Genomic DNA, 18,452 nt, shown 5'->3' on the forward strand with positions numbered 1-18,452 from the left:
AGCCTGGCCTCCCCTCCATCATCCCCCCTCTCATCCCCTTCCCCCCTACTCTCCTATAGGGTGAGATACACAATTTAGTGTGTATGTCATTCCCTCCCTAAGCCAAATTCAATGAGAATAAGGTTGACCCATTCCCTTTTGCCTTCCTGTTCTTCCCCTCCATTGTAACCATTTTCACATGCCTCTTTTATATGAAATAGTTTACCCCATTTTGTCTCTCCCCATATCCTCTCATTATATTCCTCTCTCACCTCTTTTTTTATGCTTTTTTTTGGAGGGCAATTGAAGTTAAGTGACTTGCCCAAGGTCACATAGCTAGTTTTTTGGTGTTAAGTGTCTGAGGCCAGATTTGAACTCAGGTCCTCCTGACTCCAGGGCTGGTGCTCTATTCACTGCGCCACCTAATCGCCCCTCTCACCTCTTGATTTCACTTTTTAAGTATCGTCCCTTCCTATTAAATTAGTCCTGTGCCTTCTATCTATGTATACCTGTACACATATATGCACATATTCACATATGTATTCATATGCCCATATACCCTCCTATATAGACATATATGTGTATGTATGTTTGTATACACACGCACACACACATTTCTATTCCCTTCAACTATTCTCATACGGAGAAAAGTTTCATAACTTACAATTACCATTTTTCCATGTAGGGATATAAATAGTTCAACTTTGATAAGTTCCTTATGATTTCTTTTCCCTGTTTACCTTCTCATGCTTCTCTTGCTTCTTGTATCTGAATGTCAAATTTTCTATTCAACTCTGGTTTTTTCATCAAGAATGCTTGAAAGTCCTCTATTCCACTGAATAACCATATTTTCCCCACAAACATGATACTCAGTTTTTCTGGGTAGATGATTCTTGGTTTCAACTCCAGCTCATTTGACCTCCAGAATATCATATTCCAAGCCTTTTGATCCTTCAGTGTGGAAGCTGCCAGATCTTGTGGTATCCTGATTGTGTTTCCACAATATTGAAATTGTTTCTTCCTGGCTGCTTGTAATATTTTCTCCTTAATCTGGGAATTCTGGAACCTGGCTATAATATTCCTAGGAGTTTTCTTTTGGGGATCTTTTTCAGGAGGTGATTGGTGGATTCTTTCAACCTCTATTTTGCCCTCTGGTTCTAAAATATCAGGGAAATTGTCCTTGAGAATTTCTTGAAGGATGATTTCTAGTTTCTTTTTCTTTATCATGGCTTTTAGGTAGTCCAATAATTTTTAAATTATCTCTCCTGGATCTATTTTCCAGGTCAGTGGTTTTCCCAATGAGATATTTCACATTGCTTTCTATTTTTTAATTTGTTTGGATCTTCTAATAGTATCTTGATTTCTCATAAAGACACTAGCTTCCATTTGCTCCAATCTAATTCTGAAGGAATGATTCTCTTCAGTGAGCTTTTGAGATTCTTTTTCCATCTGGCAAATTTGGCTTTTTAAGGCATTCTTCTTCTCATTGCCTTTTTGAGCCTCTTTTGCCATTGGAGTCTATTTTTTAAGGTGTTATTTTCTTCATTTGGGTTGTTGACTCTCATTTTATAATTTTCTTGCATCATTCTCATTTCTTTTCCCAATTTTCCTCCACTTCTCTTATTTGGTTTTCAAAATCCTTCTTAAGGTCCTCCATGGCCCGTAACCAGCTCATATTTTTCTTGGAAGTATTTGGTGCCATAGTTCTGACTTCAGTGTCTTCTTCCTGTTCCATGCTTTGATCCTTTTTGTCCCCAAAATAGGAGTGTAAAGTTGGTTTGCTCTGTTTGTTTTGCTTCCTTTTCTTGCTCATGTTTCCACTCAATTACTTGACTTTTGAGCCTTTTGCCACAGTAGAACTCTGCTACCAGAAAGAGGACCTTCATCCAAATTTCTGGGGTTTTCTCAGCTGCTGGGTGCCCTCTCTGAAGCCTCCACCTTCTCTGGCAAGCTGGTCGCACACCCCAGGATCTTCACCCTAGACCGCAATCCAGATCCAAGCAGGTTAAAGCAAGAGCGATTTCCCCTCAGACTAGTCACTTGGTCCCCCTACAATCTGCAGGCCAGGAGCTGAAGCAGCCATGTGGCTGTGGTTACACAGCTGTTGTGCCTCAGCCACTTCTAACCCCAAGGGCAAAGGCAGACCATACTGCCAACTACTAGATCCCAAAGTCCACACTGCACTGACCTCTCACTTTGTCCTTCGCATCTATGTGTTGATAATTCTGGAAACTGCCACAGTTGCTGGTGATCTGAAGTCCCTCCAGCTGGCAGCTGGTCAGTCCACCCTGAGGCTAGGACCTCTGGCTTGAGCAGGAACTGGGGTCTGCTCCCAAATCGCTGCTGTGGCCACTTCCTGCCAGCCTGCCAGGCTGTCCTCAGTGGTAGGTTAGCTTCTCTGTGTCATTTTGTGGGTTCTGTAGCTCCAAAGTTTCTTCAGAGTCACCCTTTACATGAATTGCAGGAGGTGGGAGCCAGAGCCCCACGGAGGTGCTGTTTTTACTCCACCATCCTGACTCTTCCCCTCTTTCAATATTTTTTTTTCTTAAAGCAATTGGGGTTAAGTAATTTTCCCAAGATTACTCAACCAGTTTTTCTGTGTGGGTGTTAAGTATCTGAGGCTGAAACCTATCCCTCCCAACTCCAGGGCTGGAGCTCTTACTCACTGCACCACCTAGCCACCCCCTCTGTTAATATTTTAAATGGAATTTCTCTTTGAAGCTCTTTCTGCTGGATTTTGTTTGTAGTATACAGAAATGCTAATGTTTTGTGTGGGTAATATACAGAAATACTGATGAGACATTTAGTTTTTTTAGTTGATTCTCTAGGGTTCCCTAAATAATCCATCATATTATCTGAAAAAAAAAGATAGTTTTTTTTTCCCCATTGCCTATGTTCATTCCTTCCATTCTCTTTTTCTTGTGTTATTGAAATAGCTGGCATTTCTAGTACAAAACTAAATAGTAATGGTGATAATGTACATTCTTGCTTCATCCCTGATCTTATTGGAAAGGTTTCTAGCATATTCCCATTACAGATAATGCTTGCTCTGGATTTTAGATTGGTACTATTTATCATTTTAAGGAAAGCTCCATTTATTCCTGACATTTCTAGAGTTTTTCACACTAATGAGTGTTGTATTTTGTCAAAAGTTTTTTTCTGCATCTATTGAAATAATCATGATTTTTGTTGTTTTTGTTGTTAATATGGTCAATTGTGCTTATCATGCCTCTTCTTCCTAGAGACTGTCAAATAGAAATGATTATTTTGCATAGTGTCCTAAAAATCAGACCAGTTTGGAAAGAGAGTTCTCAGGCACTTTCACCATTGAATTGGAGAAAGCAAGAAAGCCAAGCAGTGTTTTTCAAACACTAAACCAAAATCTCAAAGTAAGAGATAATTGTCAGTCAATAAACATTTACTAAGTACCTTCTATGTATGTAGGACTATGGTAAATACTAAGGATTCAAAGAAAAGTAAAAGAGAGTGGGGGAGACATCATTGCAAACAACTAAGTATGAATCAACTATAGACAGGATAAATTATCAACAGAGGGAAGGTACAAGAATTAAGGAGATTAGGGAAGGCTTTTGTTTTCTTCCCTGGAATGGCAAAGGGGTCACTTGGGAGGAAGAGCACTGAGTCAAAGGTCCACCTGGCTCAAGATTCTTGCATTAGGACAGCCACCATAGATTATTCAGTACATGGCTTCCCTGAGACTGGAAGAGTTTCACTACTACCTCCCTAGATCCAGACTACTGCCAGAAAATGAGACCACTGCTTCTAAGGACTTTGGAATTTTGCACAGGGTGCATGAATTTCTTGTCCTGACCACTCTGTCTTTCAGGAGCTTTAGTCTTGCATTTTATTGTTCCAACCTTGACTATCACACTCCTAAAAACTTCTAGAAATACATGGATCCAGATATCAAGAGTAGGGGAAATCATATAAGTAAGAGATTGTCCTCATCTACAACTGTGGGTTAAAAATTTAGTAAATAAATAAATATGGTTGGTTTTTTTTTTTCCTGGAAGCATAGTATAGCCGCTAGAAAGCTAATATGATGGTAAAAGCACGGATAAAGTATCAGAAGAATTCAACTATGAATCCTGATTTTATATTTATTAATTATGTGACTTTGGGTCTTTGATTCTTCATATGTTAAATTAAAGGCTTGGACGAGATCTCTAAAGGTCCTTCTGCCTGCAAATTCTTCCCCCCACCCCACCCCAGTTTATTATTTATTTATTTTTAACATTAATTTTTTTTAAATTTTAAATTTTGAATTCTCTCTCTCTCCCTCCTACCCCTCCCCACCCATCGAGAAGGCAAGAAATGTGGTATCAATTATATATGTGAAATCATGAAAAACACATTTCTGTATTCTGGCTGCAAATTCTTATGACACTATAATTATTTCAAGCTCATTCAGAAGCGCAGGATTTTCATTGGACTATTGAACAAACTACAGCATTTTAAGCAGTTTCCCTGATTCCAGCTTTCATGAAAAGATAAAGTGAATTAGATGTTTCTATACTTTTTAAAATATAATTATTTTTATTACATTAAATTATTTAGATAAGGAACGTACTTCATCTACCAGTGTCAAACCAGTCAGTGAATCTGTGGATGACACTGACTCCAAAACAGATCAGGAAATGACTCAAGAAATCAAAGATGGTAAGTTGACGTTTTTGGTATTTTTATTTCTTTAGACTTAAACAAAACAGTTCTTCCTAGAATTGGACATAGGGGAGAGAAAGATGAAAAGTTTTTAAGAAGTATTGTTCATACATAATTTATTACTTTAGAACTTGATTTTTTAAAAATTAGACCTGGAGAATAGAGAAAATTGTATGTGATATCTTTTTCCCCAAAGAAATGAAAATGTGGTTTAGTGGAAAGAATAATCACTTATGAATTAGGTTATCTCTGTTCTTTTGGAAAGAATACTTCCTGCTAGGAATTGTTTCATTCTTTGTACTTGTATCCCCAGTGCTTGGTAAACAATAGGCACTTAATAAATGCCCATATAAGTCCTATAATTAAAAAGATTAATTCTTCCCCCATCTGTAAAATGAGCATAATACCATTTTTGTATGATTTATTTTAGTAGCTAGTTTGCTAATAAAAAGGCAACTTCTTTTGTGGTGAAACAGGGACCTTAAATCCTATAGCCAGAAATATAATTTCCCTTCTAGGGGGGCATCTTCAGTTGTTTTGACTAACACTTTTTTGTACTATTGACCTTCAAGACAATCTGCCACTGATGAATTTAGGAGAAAAAAACTGCATGAATGGAATGAGGAAAAAACATGGAAGTAAATTTGGTTATGTGGGCCTCCCTCCCTGCCTTCTTTATAGGATATGAGAGATCAAATAGGAAAGACAAATTTTTCTGAGAGCCTTAGAAGATGCCATTCTCCTTCAAGGGTTGTTATTGTTATCAGTTTTATTTCTCTTCTAGAGAACAGGGTAATCTGAGGACTTCAATCAAACAATTGTTTGGTGTTATATAGTGTCCATTATGTTAAATGTCCTACAGTGATACTGACTACATCTAGAACAAAAATAATGATGAAATACCATATCCTGATCAAAGTGCTTTTAAAGTGATCTTGAAACTAAACCATGTTATTAAGATGTGTTATAGTCAACAAACACTTATTAGGCTACTGTTATATGTATATTGTGCTAGCTGGAAGGAAGGAAGGAAGGAAGGAAGGAAGGAAGGAAGGAAGGAAGGAAGGAAGGAAGGGAGGGAGGGAGGGAGGGAGGGAGGGAAAAGGGAGGGAAAAGGGAGGGGAAAAGGGAAGAAAGGAAGGAGAAAAGGAAGAAGGGAGAAACAGAAGGAGGGAGGGGGAAAAGGAGGTAATAAATATTTATTAAGTACCTACTATGTGCCAAACACTATGCTAAGTGCTTTACAAATACTTTATCTCATTTGATCTTCACAACAACCCTGTGAAATAGGTGCTATTATTATCCTCATTTTACAGTTGAGAAAACTGAGACATGCAGAGGTTAAGTGACTAGATAGTGAAGGGAGAAAAGTGGAGCCACAGCAGTGATGATGGACCAGGAGAGCAGAGAGGGCTACAGTGGACACAAGAAAATTATTTAGGGGTGAGGCAGAAGGTGAGAAAGGAGAGAAGCTTGTGATCAGAGAGATTTCAGAGTTAGAGATCATGGAGTAAGAATAGTCATGGATGATAGTGAGATGAAGGATGTGACCCTTGTCATATCTCCATGAGTGGGACTGGTGGAGTGAAAATGGAGGTCACAGGAATTCAGGAGGTCAGTGAACTTGGTAGGGCAGTGTTTGAAAGAACCTCAACTTGCTTAATGAAGTATTATATACTCAGTAGGGCTGAGTTGGAAAAAAAAAAAAAAGATTATGAACCAGGCACTCAGCTTCTTGGGAAAGGAAGTAGAATGATCTGGAAGTTGTTAAATGATAACAAGGATAGTCATCCTTCATCAGCAACTTGGTCTTTACTGATACTTCCTTCCCACTTTTTCCCTTACCCACTCTGGCTCCATGCAATAGGGATATAAAGGCAGTACAACCGCAATGATTCTTTTGGGGGTCTTATATCTGATGATCAGTTTTTATTGTCAGATGGATCATCTACCTAACTGAAATGCTCATTCAATGACAATAATATTTAATGAACTTTTTTTTAATCCCAACTTCATATTTGAAGAATCAGAATCTTCAAATGTAGTAGTAACTGCCAATCATCCAGATGTCCTGGAATTGGTTGAAGAAGCAATGAAAGTTGCAATGGAGGTTCCAATTGAACTTCAATTTGAGCAGCAAGCTGATATTTTGGACCAAATCTATAAAGATGTAAGTACTGTGTACTATAAACTTTAACAGTATATATTTTGAAGTAACAGTGTAATATTTATTATGATAATAATATAATAATGATAATGAGAGTTGGCATTTGTAGAATGCTTACCATGTGACAGGCACTATGCTTAAGTGCTTTACAAATAATCTCGTTTGATCCTCACAATGACCAGGGGAGATAGGTGCTATTATGATCTCCATTTTACAGATGAAACTGAGGCAGGAGGAGATTAAGTGACTTGCCTAGGGTCCCATAGCTGTTGTCTGAGGCTGAATTTGAACTCAGGTCTTCCCAGCTCCAGGCCTGACATTTTATTCACTGAGTCACTTAGCTGCTTCTGGGGTGTCTTTAAAATATTTTTTTAATGTGACTATCTTCAGTTTGACTCAGTTAAATGTTGATTGGCTTTTAATCTAGAAAGCCAAATAAACAGGATTTAATCATTGCCATATTTAGGGGCAGTTATGTGGTACAGTGAATAGAGCACTGGCCCTGGAGTCAGGAAGGACCCGAGTTCAAAACTGGCCTCAGACACTTAACACTTACTAGCCATGTGACCTTGGGCAAGTCACTTAATCCCCACTGCTGTTTCTTCCCCCTCCAAAAAGCAAAAAAAAATTCATTGCCATATTTTACATAGAACAACCATAGATTAGCATGTCTTCGAAATCAAAATTTTTAATAGAAACTTAGTAATTTTTAAATCATTTGCCTTCTCAACCTATAATGTGATTGAGTCTAACTAGTACCATGAGGTCATAGCTAAAGTTAATAGGTTTGGGGCAGCAGTGTTGAGCTAATGTGACCTTGGGCAATTCAATTAACCTTGAGAGACAGAGAGAAATAATAGCACCCACCTCCCAAAGTTGTTGGGAGGATCAAATGAGAGTATAATTGAGAAGTACTTGGCACAGTACCTAGCACAGTACTATAAAAATGTTAGCTATTAGCTTTTATGGGGTCAGTTAGCTTTGCTCTGCCCCACCTCCCCACATTCCAAACCCACCTCCATTAACACAGCTGAAGTGTGCAACTGTTATGTGTCTATATTCCCTCCTCCTCCCCTTATCCCCCTCACTCCCAAGGCTTCCAATATCCCTGAGCTGTGCTTAGTACGCTACCTGAACTAGAGAATCAGTTTTCCAAAAGAGAAAATCTCTAATGATAAATGAATCCAGAGACAATGGGGTACATTGGATCAAGTCCTAGATTGGCAATCAGAAGGTGAAGGTTTGAATCTTTGTTTGAATCACTTGCTACTTATAGGACCATGGGCAAGTTCCTTAACTTCCCTGGGCCTCAATTTCCTCAGCTGGAATAGATACCCTCTGAGCTCCCGTCCAGCTCAAAATCCATGATCCAACTATATGTTGAATGTTCTGAGACTTTGACCCATTAACCTGGGTCAGGGGAGAGGGCAGGATTGTTGTCCTTCTTTTTTAAAGAGGACCAAAATGACATCACTATGTTAGAGTGAAATTACAATGTGTCCAACAATGGCTGATCAGACCACTCCAAGCTTGGAAAGCTCTCCCACAGGTTGGGCACAAATAGTCTATGTGAACATTTGGGGTGGATTTTCTAAATTTGCGCATCTCACTTTCTTTTCAGCTACTTCAATTCTGCTTTGCTCATAGAGCACAGCACCTTCTCTGATGAGGACATGCCATGCTGGGTGGTCCTATGCCAGCATCCCCCATGTCACATAATCAATTCCAACATTCTCAAGAGAGATCTTGAGAGTGTCTTTGTATCACGTTTTCTGACAACCATGTGGTCACTTGCCTTGTGTGAGTTCTCCATAAAAGTTTTTTAGGCAAGTGTATGTTCAGGGCAGGGACTCTATCTTTAAATAAGTATAAAGTCTAAGCTTTTCTTATTTCCCACGGTGTTTATGAATAAATGAATTAATGAAAAAAATTGGCTTCCTTTGTAATACCTTGTGTTTTATTTTATGCATTTAAAAACATTTTTAGAAGGGCTTCACCAGACTGCTATGACACACAAATAAAGGGAAAAAGCCCAGGGTTAGAGACTCAAAGATAGTAGAATGTTGACATTCCATGTTATTCCTCCCATCTCAAGTAATACTTGTAAAAGAGATTTGCAACTTTGTTGCAGATTAGTGAGAAAAACAAGGATAGGTTTCCTGGTGCACCAAAAAATGGAGGATGGGTAATGGATAATGCTCCTATGATTCGAGAGTTCTGGGCAGCCATACACCATAAAGGAATTGTTCCTGATGTCGTTGTCATATTGGAAAATTTGGAAAATCAAGGTTGGTAAATATTCATCATTTCATTGTGAAATGAAATTCCCCATCGTACAACATTGCTGTGTAATAATGGATTTTGACATTCATTTTTTAAATTTAATTTAATTTTTTGTTACATTTTAAGTTCTAAACTGTCTTTCTCCCTCTCTCCCCACAATAGAGGGGTCACCATTTGATATAGATATATAGGTATGTATGTGTGTATATACATACATACATATAATACATGTACATTTATATATAACATATTATGTATACTTCTATTACATCTGTTTATCAGTTCTTTATCTGTAAGTAGATAGCAGTGGATGTCTCTCAGCCACCTAGAAATGCTCTTTAACATGCTTCCTGGTTGAGAGGAAGAGATTATTTAGTGAATGACCCATTTTTTTATGGGACCTTTGGAATTCTCAGATCATTATCTTGATCAGAGTAACTAAGTCTTTCACAGCTGATCATTATTATAGTAGTGCTCTTATACTGTATACAGTGTTTCCCTGGTTCTACTCACTTTACTTTGTATCAATTCATATAAGTCTTCCCAGGATTTTCTGAAACTATCCTGCTCATCATTTCTTATAGCACAATAATATTCCATCACAGTCATATACCACAGCCTGATCAGCCACTCCCCAATACCAATGGGTATCCCCTCAATTTCCAGTTCTTTGCTACCATAAAGAAAGCTGCTGTAAATATTTTAAAACACAGAAGTTCTTTTCCTTTTTCCCTGATCATATTGGGAAACAGAGCTTGGGTCAAAGAGTATACAGTTTTACAACTCTGGGTATAATTCTAGATGACTCTCCAAATTGGTTGGATTAGTTCACAGTTCCACAAACAGTGTATTTGTTGTTGTTGTTGTTGTTGTTGTTGAGTAGTTTTCAGTCATGTCTGACTCTTCACGACTCCATTTGGGGTTTTCTTGGCAAAGATACTGGAGTGATTTGCCATTTCTATCTCCAGCTCATTTTACAGATGAGGAACTGAGGCCAACAGGGTTAAGTGACTTGACCAAGGTCACACAACTAACAAATGTCTGAGGTCACATTTGAACTCAGATCTTCCTGGCTCTAGGCTTGGCACTTTATCTACTGTACCACCTCGCTGCCCAAGAGTGTATAGTGTCCCAAGTTTTTCCATATCTCCTCTAACATTTCTCATTTTTCCTTTTATCATTCCAATCAATCTAATAGGTATGAGATTATATCTCAAAATTGTTTTAATTTGCATTTCTCTAATCAATAATGATTTAGAACATTTTTTCATATAACTTTGATTTCTTCTTCTGAAAACAGTCTTCTCATATCTTTTGACAATTTAGTGATTATGGAATGGCTCATTGATAAAGTTTTCTATATACTTCAGACCTTTATCTGAAAAACCATCCATAAAAATTTTCTTCCCATTTTTCTGCTTTCTTTCTTTTATTGGCTACATCGGTTTTATCAGTACAAAACCTTTTTAATTTAATGTAATCAAATCAAAATTATCCATTTTATATATAAAATGCTCTCTCTTGTTTAGTCAATTTTTTCTCCTATTCATAAGTCTGATAAGAAATATGTTCCAAGTTCTTCTAATTTACTTATGATCTCCCTTTATATCTAGTCATGAATCCATGTTGACCTTATTTTGGTAAATGGTGTAATATTTTGATCTATACCTAGTTTCTACCAGACTGCTTTCCAGTTTTCCCAACAGTTTATACTGATGAGTGAATTCGTATCCCCAAAGCTTAAATCTTTACATCTGTCAAACACAAGGCTACTGTAATCACTTATATATGTCTACTCTGTTCCACTGATCCATCTTTCTATTGTCTAGCCAGTTCCAGATAGTTTTGATAATTACACATCATAATACAGTTTAAGATCTGGTACTGCTAAACCTCTTTTCTTTAAATTTTTTTCCATGAACTCTTTTGATATTCTTGACCTTTTGCTCTTCCATATGAATTTTATTATTATTTTTTCTAGCTCAATAAAATATTTTTGGTAATTTAATTGATATGGTATAGAATAAATAGATTAGTTTAGGTGGAACTGTCATTTTTATTATATTGGGTCAACATTCATTTTTTCAAAAATTGGTCCCTCTCAGCCCTCCCTCACCCATTGAGAAGGCAAGCAATATGATATCAATTCTACACATGAAGTCATGAAAAATATATTTCTATGTTAGCCATGTTGGGTGGGAGCAAGAAAAATAAAGTGGAAAAAGTATGCTTCAATCTGTTCTCAGAGTTTATCAGTTCTCTCTCTGAAGGTGGATGACATTTTTCATCATGGGTCTTTAGGAATTGTCCTAGATTGTTGTCTTGATCAGAGTAGCTAAGTCTTTCACATTTGATAATCTCACAAAATTGCTATTACTGTATATAGTGTATACTGGTTCTGCTTACTTTGCTTTGTATCAGTTATTATAAGTCTTCCCAGGTTTTTTTAAAACCATTCTGCTCATCATTTCATATAGCACTTTAGTATTCCATCACAATTATATACCACAACTTGTTCAGCCATTCCCCAATTGATGGGCATCCCTCAATTTCCAATTCTTTGCTACCACAAGGGATGGTATAATTGCTTTTGTACAAATGGGCCCTTTTCCCTCTTTTCTGATCTCTTGGATACAGACCTAGTAGTGTCATTGCTGGGTCAAAGGGTATGTACAATTTTATCGCCCTTTGGGCATAATGTTTTTTGGTTTAAAAAAAAAAGCTCAAGGTGAGTTAGTAGTCCCAGTAATTATGTCTGGGCTATCCATTAAATAATCTCTTCCTCTCAACCAGGAAGCTTATAAAAGAGCATTTCTAGGTGGGTGAGAGATATGCCTACTATAATGTCTGAATGAGAAATATAATGAGCAAGACAGAAGCTCTCCCTTTTTTCATCCAAGGAGGAAAACCCTTTAAAATTCAAGAAGAGCTATTTACCTTTAGTGTTCTCTTTGTAATGTAACAATCTGGTTTGAGTGTAACATATTTAAAGAACATTTTCCAGAAGGGAAAAAAAATCCTTTAAAAATGGCTTTAATATTAGAGTACCAGCCCTAGAGTCAGGAGGACCTGAGTTCAAATCCAACCTCAGACACTTAACACTTACTAGCCATGTGACCTTGGGCAAGTCACTTAACCCCAATTGCCCTGCCTTACCCTCTACAAAAAGAAATGCCTTATTGTCTTATGTCTCTAAATCTAGAATCCTATGTTCTTGATCAAAATATAGTGCTTCAGTTGAAGTAATAAAATAAAGATCCATCTCATAATAAGATTTGTAACTGTTATAATGAAGAGATTATAGGTATAAAACTTTTATTTTTAATTTTTTAGCTATAAACCACTATTTTAAGTTATAAAAACAAGGTTAAATTATTTTAAATTATATTACAGGAAAATATTTACTTCGTAGGCTGTTTTTAGAGAACAAATCTGATATTGTTGCTAAAGTAATGGCAAGAAAAGAGGAAGAAGCAGAAGAAATTAGGGCACTTGAACAATCTCAAAGGTAAACTGTTTGCTATTATACATTTAAATAAACCTATTTTTAATATTAAGGAAGATCTTGAACAAACATTTAATAATGTAGCTATTCAGTTGGTGTTGCTAATTCCTATTGGTGAGATTTTTATAATACAAAATAACTATGTACTATTTAGCACAAATCCTAATTACTTTTTCTTAAAAAATACTTAAACTTTTCCAAGTATTTAACACACCTTTGAGAGTCAGTTTGAATTGTCTACCCCACCATCCCTGACTGTGATACACAAATGAAGAGCCTCTCCCAGGTCTCTATGGCACATTTACAACACTATTTAATCCAGAAGGGAAGAAAATATTTCAAGTAAAATCATAGCAAAACACATCATTAAAATCATTACATATCATACAAAATTCATTATTCCCTTTCTTGATCTTGGCTTGTCTTTTCACTCCCAGAAATAAGTTTTGACAGAATTATTCCTCATCCTGGTACCACTTGAATATACCAACCCAGGCTGTTGAAACTAGGTCTTCTGACGCATGGCCAAGGCTCACCACAGGGGCACTGGTCCTTGCACAGCACCAGCCTTATACACAGGAAGAGTGGGTAGCATCTACACTAGCTCCAAACTCAGTAACATTCTAGAGAGAAATGGAAGCAGAGTCCTAGTCTCCATGGTATAGGTCTCATATGGCTCATATGCCCACTGACCCCACAGGAGCTCCTCATGGGAGAAGCCTCATTTCTATGGGGAACCCAGGATCATGGTTTTCACTACTCAGAAGACCAACTTACAAAACAAGGTGAGGGGAAAAGAAGAGAGGGAGGGAGAAACTGTCAATTATATCTCCCAACCCCAGGCTAGGCTTGGAGCTCAGGGCCCATTTTAGACCTCCTCTTTCTTTCCTCCCCAAAGAATCCAGCCAAGTGTCTCCCTCGTTCTTCAAACAGAATCTGCCCAGCCTCATCTGTAACTCCTACTCCACAAATGCTGTCATATCCCTCTGTATTTGATCACATTATAGAATCATAGATTTGGGGCAAATTCTCCTGCTGTGTACACAGTTTTGTTTTTTAATTTTAAGTTTTCAACATTCATTTCCACAAGATTTTGTTACACTTTTTTCTTCCTGTCTTTCCCCTACCCCCACCCCAAAATAGCAAGCCTACTGAATACCCCTTCCCCCAATATGTTCTCTCTTATATCCTCCCCCATCACCCACCTAACTTTCTAGTAGGGCAAGATGGATTTCTATACCTCAGTACCTGTACATCTTATTTCCCAATTCCGTGTAAAAAAACAAATTCTTTTTTTTTTTTTTTTTAAAGCAATCGGGGTTAAGTAACTTGCTCACGGTTCCATGGCTAGGTGTTTCTGGGTAGGTGCTAAGTGTCTGAGCCCGGGATTCCCAACACTGGAGCCGGTGCTCTTACTTGCTGAGCCACCTGGCCACCCCTAAAAAAAAATTCTTAAACATTTGTTTTTAAAACTTTGAGGTCCAGATTTTTTCCCTTCTTCCCTCCTCACCCACCCTCACAGGGAAGATAAGCAGTTCAATATAGGTTGTACGTGTGTAGTTACCTAAATCATTTCCATAGCAGTTATATTGTGAAAGACTAACTATATTTCCCTCCCTCCTATCCCCCACCCCATTTATTCTATTTACTCCTTTGACCCTATCCCTTTTCAAAAATGTTTGCTTCTAACTACCCTCCCCCCCAATCTCCCTTCCCTTCTGTCATCTCCCTCTTATCCCCTTCCCCCCTACTTTCCTGTAGGGTAAGATACTCAGTTGAGTGTGTATGTTATTCCCTCCTTAAGCCAAATTCAATAAGAATCAGGTTGTCCCTTTCCCTTTCACCTTCCTGCTCTTTCCTTCCATTACAACAGTTTTCTCTCCCTTCTTTTATCTGAGATAATTTACCCTATTCTATCTCTCCCTTTCTCTTTCTCCCAATAAATTCTTCTCTCACCCCTTAATTTTATTTTTTAGATATCATCCCTTCATATTCAACTCTTCCTGTGCCCTCTGTCTATGTATACATGAACATACATATGCCCACACTCACATGCATATTTATATACACATACACCCTACTATACTATACATACATATATGTATGTATACATATATATTTCCTTCAACTATCTTCATACTGAGAAGTCTTAAGAGTTACAGTTACTGTTTTTACATGTAGAAATGTAAATAGTTCAACTTTAATAAGTTCCTTATGACTTCTTTTTCCTGTTTACTTTCTCGTGCTTCTCTTGCTTCTTGTATTTGAAAGTAAAATTTTCTGTTCAGTTCTGTTATTTTCCATCAAAAATCTTGAAAATCCCCTAATTCATTGAATGACCATATTTTTCCCTGAAGCATTATACTCAGTTTTGCTGGGTAGGTGATTCTTGGTTTTAGTCCTAGCTCCTTTGACCTCAGGAATATCATATTCCAAGCTCTTCGATCCCTTAATGTAGAAGCTTCTAGGTCTTGTGTTATCCTGGTTGTGTTTCCACAATACTCAAATTGTTTCTTGCTGACTGCTTGCACTATTTTCTCCTTGACCTGGAAACTATGGAATTTGGCTATAATATTCATAGGAGTTATCTTTTTGGAATCTTTTTTAAGAGGTGATCTGTGAATTCTTTCAATTTCTCTTTTACCCTCTGGTTCTAGAATGTCAGGGCAATTTTGCTTGATAATTTCTTGCAAGATGTTGTCTAGGCTCTTTTTTTATCATGGCCTTCAGGTAGTCCAATAATTTTTAAATGATCTCTCCTGGATCTATTTTCCAGGTCAGTGGTTTTTCCAATGATATATTTCACGTTGCCTTCTATTTTTTCATTTGTTTGGATCTGTTTTATAGTATCTTGATTTCTCATAAAGTCATTAGTTTCCAATTGCTCCAATCTAATTTTGAAGGAGTTATTATCTTCAGTGAGTTTTTGAAATTCTTTTTTCCATCTGGCAAATTTGGCTTTTTAAGGCATTCTTCTCCTCATTGGCTTTTTGGGCCTCTTTTGCCATTTAAGTTAGTCTATTTTTAAGGCGTTATTTTCTTCAGTGTATTTTTGGGTCTCCTTTAGCAGGCTGTTGACTTGCTTTTCATGATTTTCTTGCATCATTCTCATTTATCTTACCAATTTTTCCTCCACTTCTCTTTTTTTTTTGCTTTTTTTGGGGGGGGCAGGGCAGTTGGGGTTAAGTGACTTGTCCAAGGTCACATGGCTGGCAAGTGTTAAGTGTCTGAGACCAGATTTGAACTCAGGTCCTCCTGACTCCAGGGCCAGTGCTCTATTCACTGCACCACCTAGCCACCCCTCCTCCATTTCTCTTACTTGATTTTCAAAATCCTTCTTGAGCTCCTCCATGGCCTGTAATCAATTCATATTTTTCTTGGAGGCTTTTGACGCAGGAGTTCTGATTTTGTTGTCTTCCTCCCACTCCATGCCTTGATCCTTTTTGTCCCCAAAAAAGGATTCTATGGTCTGTTTGTGTTTCCATTGCTTGCTCATATTGCCAGCCAATTACTTGACTTTTGAGCACTTCCCCACAGTAGAACTTTGCTTCCAGAATGGAGAGAGCTATGTCCCAAATTGTTGGGATTTTCATAGCTTCCAGAGCTATTAGGAGGGTGCTTTCTCTACAGCCCACACAAGCTGTGGCTCACTTGTCACACACCCCAGGACTACCACTCAAGACTGCAATCCAGATCCAAGCGGTTACCCTCTGAATGGTCACTTGGTCCCCCTATGATCTGCAGGCCAGGAGCACTTGAAGCAGCTGCTCCTCAGGTTGCTTCTTGATCCAGGGGCAGGGGCCGGACTGTGATCTTCAGTCCTCCCCCCCCCCCCATTCCAACAGAGTTCCACACTGACCTTTTACTTTCTCTCTGGTGTTTATGGGTTCAGAAGTCTGGAAACTGCCACAGCTACTGATGATTCACTCTCCTGAAGTCTGTTTAGGCCACTGCTGGTTGGGGCCTCCCTGGGACTAAAACCGCATGGCTCACACAGCCCTGCGCTCAGCTCCCCACTTGGTGCAATAGACCCTTCCTGAATGCCTGCCGGGCTTCCTTCAATGGGAGATTTGTTTCTCTCTGTCACTTTGTGGGTTCTGTAGCTCTAAAGTTTGTTTAGAGTCATTTTATACATGTATTAGAAGTGATTGGAGCAGGAGCCTATGCCAAGTTTGTGCTTCTACTCCGCCATTTTTCTGTGCACATTGTTCAAACTTCAATTCAGAAACCTCTTTAGAGCTTAAAATGATGATATTCCTTTCCAACAGAACAGAAAACCATTATAGGACAAAATCAAACATTGATCTTGGGTACAGGCTACATAAAAGAGTCAAAAGTAAAGAAAGCAATAGCAAGCATTATTTTTTTTTAACTCTCAAATTCTGCCATGAAATTGCAAAGATATTCATTTTGGAAAATTCTCATTTCAGAAAACCAGAGGAACCAACAGTTAAATTTGAAGATGATAGTAAGAAAGAGGAGGCTGAGAAAATTGAAGGCAAGTATAGTTCTTCAATATAGTATGATATTGTATTGTGTCATTTCATATAATTCAAAAGAATTAAAGGAACCTGTGGTTATTATCAACCTTTGTGGTTCACATTGCATATACCTGGTACCTAAAGACACTTCACAAACTGTGTCCAGGTAGATTTGAATCCTGGCTCCTCCTCTTCAGAACTGTGTGACCCTGGAAAAATCTTTCAACTTCTCCAATCCTGAACTTCTTTATTAATAAAATGGGGGTGATAGGGCAGCAATGTTTTGCAGTGAATAGAGCACCGGCCCTAGAGTCAGGAGGACCTGAGTTCAAATCCGGCCTCAGACACTTAACACAAAACTAGCCATGTGAGCTTGGGCAAGTCACTTAACCCCAATTGCCCTACCTTCTCCCCTCCAAAAAGCAAAAAAAAAAAATTTTTTTTTAATAAAATGGGAGTAGGGAGGCTAGGTTGCATAGTGAATAGAGCACCATCCCTGGAGTCAGAAGAACCTGAGTTCAAATCTGGCCTCAGACACTTAACACTTACTAGCCATGTGACCTCGAACAAGTCACTTAACCCCAATTGCCCTCCAAAAAGCTAAAAATAAATAAATAAATAAAAATAAAATGGGGGTGATAATATTTGCATTACCTACCTCAGGAAGCTACTTGTAGATGAGGAGATAATGCATAAAAGGCATTTTATAGACCATTAAGTTCTATACAAATGTAAACTGTGATTCTTTTCTCCATATAGAGAGTAAAACTTTTGGGGTAAGACAGAGCAAGCAAGTTTGTTTAGATCACAAACTAAAGTGGAAGTAAGAACACACTGAACTCTGCCAGAAATGTCCAAAGATTTGAAAAGCCAGGTTTGTTATCACTGGTGATGGTATCCATAGGCCATGTCTTAAATAACAATAATAATATCAACTAGAATTTTTCTATTACCCACCATGCTCTAGGAACTATACTAAGTACCTTATAAATATTATCTCAGTTGATCCTCACACACCCTGGGAGGAAGTTTCTAGTATGATCCCTGTTTTACAGTTGAAGAAACTGTACTATATAACCTATAACACTATATAACCCCTAAGGTCCTTTCTAGATCTAAATTTATGATCTTATGGATTTGTTGTTTTGTCTTTTTTCTTTGTCTTTTTTTTTTTTTTGAAACTGGCTCTTCCTATCCTGCCCAGGCTGGAAATGAAGTGGCCCCTCACAGGCCCAGCCTTACTGCTAATGGACAAAGAAGCTTTGACCTGCTCCATTTGCCTCTCCTTGAGCAGCCTAAGGAGCACGCACACACACACACACACACACACACACACACACACACACACACACAC

The 18,452-nt window shown here is 37.9% G+C and overlaps 1 protein-coding gene across 1 annotated transcript in view; it reads left to right on the top strand.

The window, feature by feature from the left end:
• AK9 (adenylate kinase 9) overlaps positions 1 to 18,452 on the top strand; it is a 145,225-nt gene that overhangs the window by 49,134 nt on the left and 77,639 nt on the right. The window contains exons 14-17 of the mRNA XM_069077073.1: positions 6,687 to 6,832; positions 8,961 to 9,117; positions 12,506 to 12,620; positions 17,048 to 17,115. Coding sequence (XP_068933174.1) covers positions 6,687 to 6,832; positions 8,961 to 9,117; positions 12,506 to 12,620; positions 17,048 to 17,115 — 486 coding nt within the window. The remainder of the gene's footprint in view (positions 1 to 6,686; positions 6,833 to 8,960; positions 9,118 to 12,505; positions 12,621 to 17,047; positions 17,116 to 18,452) is intronic.

Source organism: Petaurus breviceps, unplaced genomic scaffold (genome assembly GCF_028583685.1).
Source record: "Petaurus breviceps papuanus isolate PSGF00001 unplaced genomic scaffold, PetGlider_PUasm1.0 90977, whole genome shotgun sequence".
NCBI classification, from domain to species: Eukaryota; Metazoa; Chordata; class Mammalia; order Diprotodontia; family Petauridae; genus Petaurus; species Petaurus breviceps.